Raw genomic sequence first — 6000 nt, 5'->3', positions numbered from 1 at the left:
CTATGAAAATAAATCTACATTGTTTATCCTTTTGATCTTTCGTTCAAAAATTTCACAAAATTCTAACCTTTCATTGAAGTAAAACAATTGGAAGTGGGGGGAAACTCACTCCAATACATGTTGGCCACAATTATTGGCACCCCTAGAAATTCTTATGAGTAAAATATCTCTGAAGTATATTCATATTTACTTCTTTTTTTTTTTTTTTTTTTTTTTTAGCACACCAGGCTGACTAGGAGCATGACATTGTCCAGCCTTGACTTCCTGTTCCACAGGAGTACAAATACTGTATGTGTAAACACAAAGGCCAAATTCCCTTAATCATTCATCACAATGAGAAAAAACAAAGAATATAGTTCTGATGTGCAGCAAAAGATTGTTGAGCTTCACAAAATAGAAAATGGCTGTAAGAAAAAAGCTAAAGCATTGAAAATCCTATTTCCACCATCAGGGCAATAATTAAGAAGTTCCAATCAAATAAAGATGTTACAAATCTGCCTGGAAGAGGACATGTGTCTATAGCGTCCTAATGCACAGTGAGGAGGAGAGTTTCTATGGTCAGATGAAACTAAAAAAAGAGCTTTTTGGCAGCAAACCCACAAGATGGGTTTGGTGCATACAGTGATAAATAGTATCCCATGCCCACTGTTAAATATACTGCTGGATCTTTAATGCTGTGGGCCAATTTGTTTTGCTGGAGGTCCTGGACATCTTGTTCACATACATGGTATCATGGATTCTATCAAATACCAACAGATAAAAAAAAAAAAATCAAAACCTGACTGCTTCTGCTAGAAATCTTATAATGGGCCGCGGTTGGATCTTCCATCAGGACAATGATCCAAAACAAACATCAAAATCAACACAAAAATGTGTCACTGAGCACAAAATGAAGATTCTGCCATGGCCGTCCCAGTTCCCTGACCTGAACCCTATAGAAAATGAGTGGAGTGAACTGAAGACAAGAAGCACCAACATGGATCTGGGAATCTGAAGAATCTGGAGAGATTCTGCATGAAGGAATAGTCTCTGATCTCTTGTCAGGTGTTCTCCAAACTCATCAGGCATTATAGGTAAAGACTCAGAGCTCCAGAAAGAAACTTGAGCGACCGGATCATTGAATCAGTGAACTGAACTCGAGAACCAAATCAGTTCTATTCATGAATGAATCATTCAGACTGGTTTTATCAATGGGTTTCTCCAATTCATTGAAATGAACCAACTCCAGCTATCATTCATTCAGAGCCCACATGACATGCAAGAAAAAAAGTACATCATGCTCACAATTTACTAATTCATTCCCTTGATTTGCTAAATCATGCACACAATTTACTGATTCGTTCCCTCGATTTATAAACTGTGCGCATGATTTAGCAAACCGAGGGAACAAATTAGTAAATCGTGCACATGAATTATAAATGGAGGGAACAAATTAGAAATTTGTGCGCATGATTTAGCGTATTATTTTTTTCCTGAATGTCATGTGCGGGGATTCGTACATTCACGAATCGGGTATCATGACAACACTTATGCCACACAAGTCCTGAAAAGTGAAGCCAAAGTGTCTCGATCGCCCTCAGGTGTCTGGATGCAGTATAGGTCATAAACCCTGTCTTCTCCATGTAATGTAATGGACGTTAGACAAACTAAACTGTCAAATTACACATCTTTTTTTTTTCCAGAGATGGGTTCTGTCATTTTTGGCAGTTTTTAATCACGCTGATGTTAGTTAAAGTGTTCGTTTGTGTTCGTTCAAAGTTTAAGTTTGTTTTTAGTTAGTTATTTGATGCTATAAAAACGCGGGTTTTGACATCATGACTGACAGCTCGGGCGCAGATTCAAGATGTCAGTGCCATATTGGCACACTGGCAGCTTCAGTTACTACAATGGAAGAGAGTGAAGGTGCATCAGCTATCTTTTTTTACAGTCTATGGTCAGAACTGTGAAGTGCCACATTTCTGAATAATCCACAAACATCTTAAGGGGACACACACACGCACTTGGCACAAAAGGGGACATTCATTATAGGGTGCTTCTCAATAGATTATCGAAGAAGAAATGAGGCAAAGTAGAGAGTTTCGTGATGAGGGAGATGAGAACACAGATTACCTAACCATTGACCCAGGTCAGTTGCCAGACAAATTAATGGACATTGAAAGGGAGACAATTGTCAGAAAGTTAGAAACAAAGACATGTTGAAGGAGATGCCAGTAGATTCACAAGGGAAACAATTTCCAGAATATTTGCAGCAGGGCTTAAAAACGAAAAAAAAATTCAACCGAGCAGAATCGGTATTTTAACATTTCTGTTCCAGCATTCCTTCTGTATTATTAACGTTCCGAAACCGATTTGCTTAGAAAAAATAACGGTTAATAACGTTATTTTTTTAACTTTTTTTTTTTGTTTGCATGTAGTCTACTTAATAATAATAATAATAATAATAATAATAATAAAAATTAAAGCTGCAAGCAGCGATGAAAGAGCCCTCGCACCTGGGCTCACCGCCACCGGGTGGCCTTAGGAAAACTGTGAACGGTGGGTGATATTCATTTAAGCGGATAAAAAGAGGAGAAATATGGCAAGGTCACTTTGATGCACCACATTTCTTGCTGCCAGCAGGTGGCGCTTTGACTATAACTGAATATTGCCATGTTGATGTCTTCAGGCCAGGACTATTATCAAACGTGAAGTTTGGAGCAGATCGGACATTGTATGCCCGAGTTACCACAACTACCTGTTTCGTGGTGTAAATCGCATATATTAGCACTTAGCCAAGTGTTGCATGATTTGACGTGTTTCTAACATGTTTGGTACTTTGTGGCATATTTAAGTGTGTTTCTGGGAGTGAATTACAGTGTAAAGTATGACATTTTCTGTATGGTGGCACTATGACTAACTGAATATTGGCATGTAGAGATCTTCAGGCCAGGACTCTTACCACACATGTGAAGTTTGGGGCAGATCGGACATTGTATGACTTACAACAGCTTCCTCTTTGATGGCAAAACATCAGATTTTGTCAGGCTGCTAAGGACACGCCCCTCAACAAAAACTCAAGATCTTCACAATGTAACATCACTAAGGATTTAAGATTAGACAGACCAAATATGATGTTGATCTGGTTAAATGTCAATGAGGAGTTAATCACAGTGTAAAACATGACATTTCCTGTTGCCCACAGGTGGCGCTATGACTGTAACTGATGTAGATGAGTTAAGGCCAGGACTCTAATAAAACATGTGAAATTTGGGGCAGATCGGATACTGTATGCCCGAGTTACAACAACTTCCTGTTTCATGGCGCAACATCGAAATTTGTCAGGCCGCCACGGACACGCCCTTCGATGAAAACTCAAGATCTTCGCAATTTAATGTTGCAAAGGCCTTTAGATTAGACTGACCAAATATTATGTTGACCTGATTAAAGCTCTAGGAGGAGTTCGTTAAAGTACAACGTCTGAAAATGGCAAAAACTGCAAAAATTTTGCAGAGAAAATTTTAAACATCTCACTTCCTGTTGATTTTCAGATTTTGCACCCAGGGACTTTTTTGTAGGTATTGGGCTGTTACATGTGTCTACCGAATGTCATACTTGTACGTGAAACGTAGCGCGAAGGGCGCTTAATTGAAATTTTGTAGGTGGCGCTATCGAGCAATTTTGCCACACCTAATTCTGAAACCCATATAACAGCACAGTCAGGCGGTGGTCACGGGTGGTAAACGGCAGATTGTAGGCCTATTACAGAATTGAATTGAGCAGTGTAACGTTTTATATGTTTGGTTTATTGTATTTTATTTTAATTATTTAACAGGCTGCAATATCAAGTTAGCAATGCGAGAATTTGTGTGCGTGCGCGTGAGGCGCCGGTGCGACCACTGGAATTTTTTTTCCTTCTAAGACAGCAAACTGTACTCCGTATTGTATGGTCATACAGGTAAAAGCAAGACATAATTCATACATTTACAAAAGACACTTAAATAACGAAAACAAGCAAAATGTCTGTTTCCTTTTCTTAGATCTTTGGAGTGCGCCACAATGAACCACTTTTGTTTTGTTAATCTGTAGACCTAATTATATAGTGAAATATCGCATAGCATAGGCCTAAATATTCCCTTTTATTGTATATGTGTTATGTAGGCCTATAGTTTTATTCTGTTTTCTCTGTTCACAGAAGCGCTGCATGTGCGTGATGTGACGTTGTGTGAACTTATGTTCTACATATCCTGCAATTTTCGCTGGTTTCAAAACGCACAACAAGCTGCATGTTAGCCTACTTGACATTCATTTTCACTTAAATGTAGGCCTAATGCCTGACGGTTGCTGACATATATCATCGGAAAAACTTATGCCAGGGCATGACATGACAGCGCGGGCATTTCACTCACTGTAGAGCCTGAGCGCGGGCATTTCACACACTTTGGATGAGTCAGTGTCACATTTGCATAGGCTGTACTATTTGAATTAGTGATTGGTTGACTGCCAAATCAAAATATTAAATAGAACGAAAAAATAACATTATTAACTGGTTAATGGCCATTTCAAATTAGCGTTTCTGTTCAGAACGATTAAATTTGATTTCGTTTCCATTTCTGGTTACGTTCCGGTCAAAATTTCGTTCGTTTCCGGTTTTCCTTTTTCGTTCCTTGAACCGGTTCAGAGCCCTGATTTGCAATTCACAAGGGATTGGCTTGCTTACAGCAAAAGCACAAATGCTTTATACTGTATTCTAAGTTTTAAACAAATAAAAAAACTACTCCATAGAGGAAAACAGGCCGACAAGACACAAGGCGGAGCAAAGCAGGAGTGGGCAGGGCTGAACATGGCAGGACTGGGGCCAGTTTCAATAAGGAGGTTCAACCAACTTTGAGTTAAAACTTGAACTCTGAGTTGAGTTACTCTGAGATGGGAAACTCTGGGTTTCAGAACAGCTGAATTAAGTTAGTTCAATCAACTCTGAGTAGGCTGACTCTAAGCGCGTGCACCACGACTATGAAAAGCCATGATCAATGGAGCTCCGATATTACGATTCACCATGGCAACAGCACCCAACAAAAAGACGTCTGCATACTTGCAAGTCAATACAAGTGTAATTCTAATCACTGTTATAATATCAGAGGTGAAAACTGGCAGAACAGTAAGTTTTTGAACTAATATTCATTTTCATGATATCCCACAGGCAAAAAAAAAATAATAAAAAAATATAGCCTAAATAATAATAATAATAATAATAATAATAATAACATTTTAAGTGCATTTTTCTTATTTTGCCTATTTTTGTCAATGGGGTAAGAAAAATACGGCAGCGGTTATTTATTTTTTTGTGTTTATCTTTTCTAGCCACAACCATAATCAAGGTCTTTACGATTACTAGAAACTTCAAGGCAGGTGTTGGAGCAAAAGTTTGCCTGATATTAACCCTCCAGGAGAAGGATTATATACCCCTGCACTGATGCATGCCTGAGTTTGGAAGAATGATTTGACACCAACCTACTGACTTGAACTCTATGGACAAACAGAATCAGGTCTACATCAAATGCTCTAGTGTTAAAGCATTCTTAAGACAACCATAAATGCTCTCCCTTGGCTAGGAGCTCTGTAGGCCTTTTTGTAAACTTTTACTCCTAACCTTTAGAGTTAACAGTAAGAAGCGCCTCCATCCCAGCATAGATGTGGTCAGTCACATGACAGTGTAGCAGCCACTGTCCAGGACTTCCTGCAATCAGTTCTATGGTCTGAAATGTTCCTGGGAATAGGTCATATACATCAGCACGATGAGAATGATCCGTCTGAAGGAGAGAAAATGAGAGTGTTTGAGAGACATTTTAACACCTAAGTGGGATTTAGACATTATTGCGTATAAGGAGTGGATCTACTGGGGTGGCATGGGTGGGAGGGGGTTGGAAATGCTTTGCCACCACATCTGCATCTGTTCTGTCAGTGGCACTGCCACAAGGAGAACATTTGCATAAAACTTAAATGTAAACAGTGTTTCTTAGTCTG

At 39.0% G+C, this 6000-nt stretch overlaps 1 protein-coding gene across 3 annotated transcripts in view; it reads right to left on the bottom strand.

Annotated features, from left to right (window-relative positions):
• Positions 1-6000, bottom strand: part of LOC127495333 (ferroxidase HEPHL1-like) — a 29908-nt gene that overhangs the window by 4930 nt on the left and 18978 nt on the right. For all 3 annotated transcript variants that reach the window (XM_051862101.1, XM_051862100.1, XM_051862102.1), the window contains one exon: positions 5627-5786. In XM_051862101.1, coding sequence (XP_051718061.1) covers positions 5627-5786 — 160 coding nt within the window. The remainder of the gene's footprint in view (positions 1-5626; positions 5787-6000) is intronic.

This window comes from Ctenopharyngodon idella, chromosome 15 (assembly GCF_019924925.1).
Source record: "Ctenopharyngodon idella isolate HZGC_01 chromosome 15, HZGC01, whole genome shotgun sequence".
Taxonomy (NCBI): Eukaryota; Metazoa; Chordata; class Actinopteri; order Cypriniformes; family Xenocyprididae; genus Ctenopharyngodon; species Ctenopharyngodon idella.
This window is presented reverse-complemented; position numbering and strand designations above follow the sequence as displayed.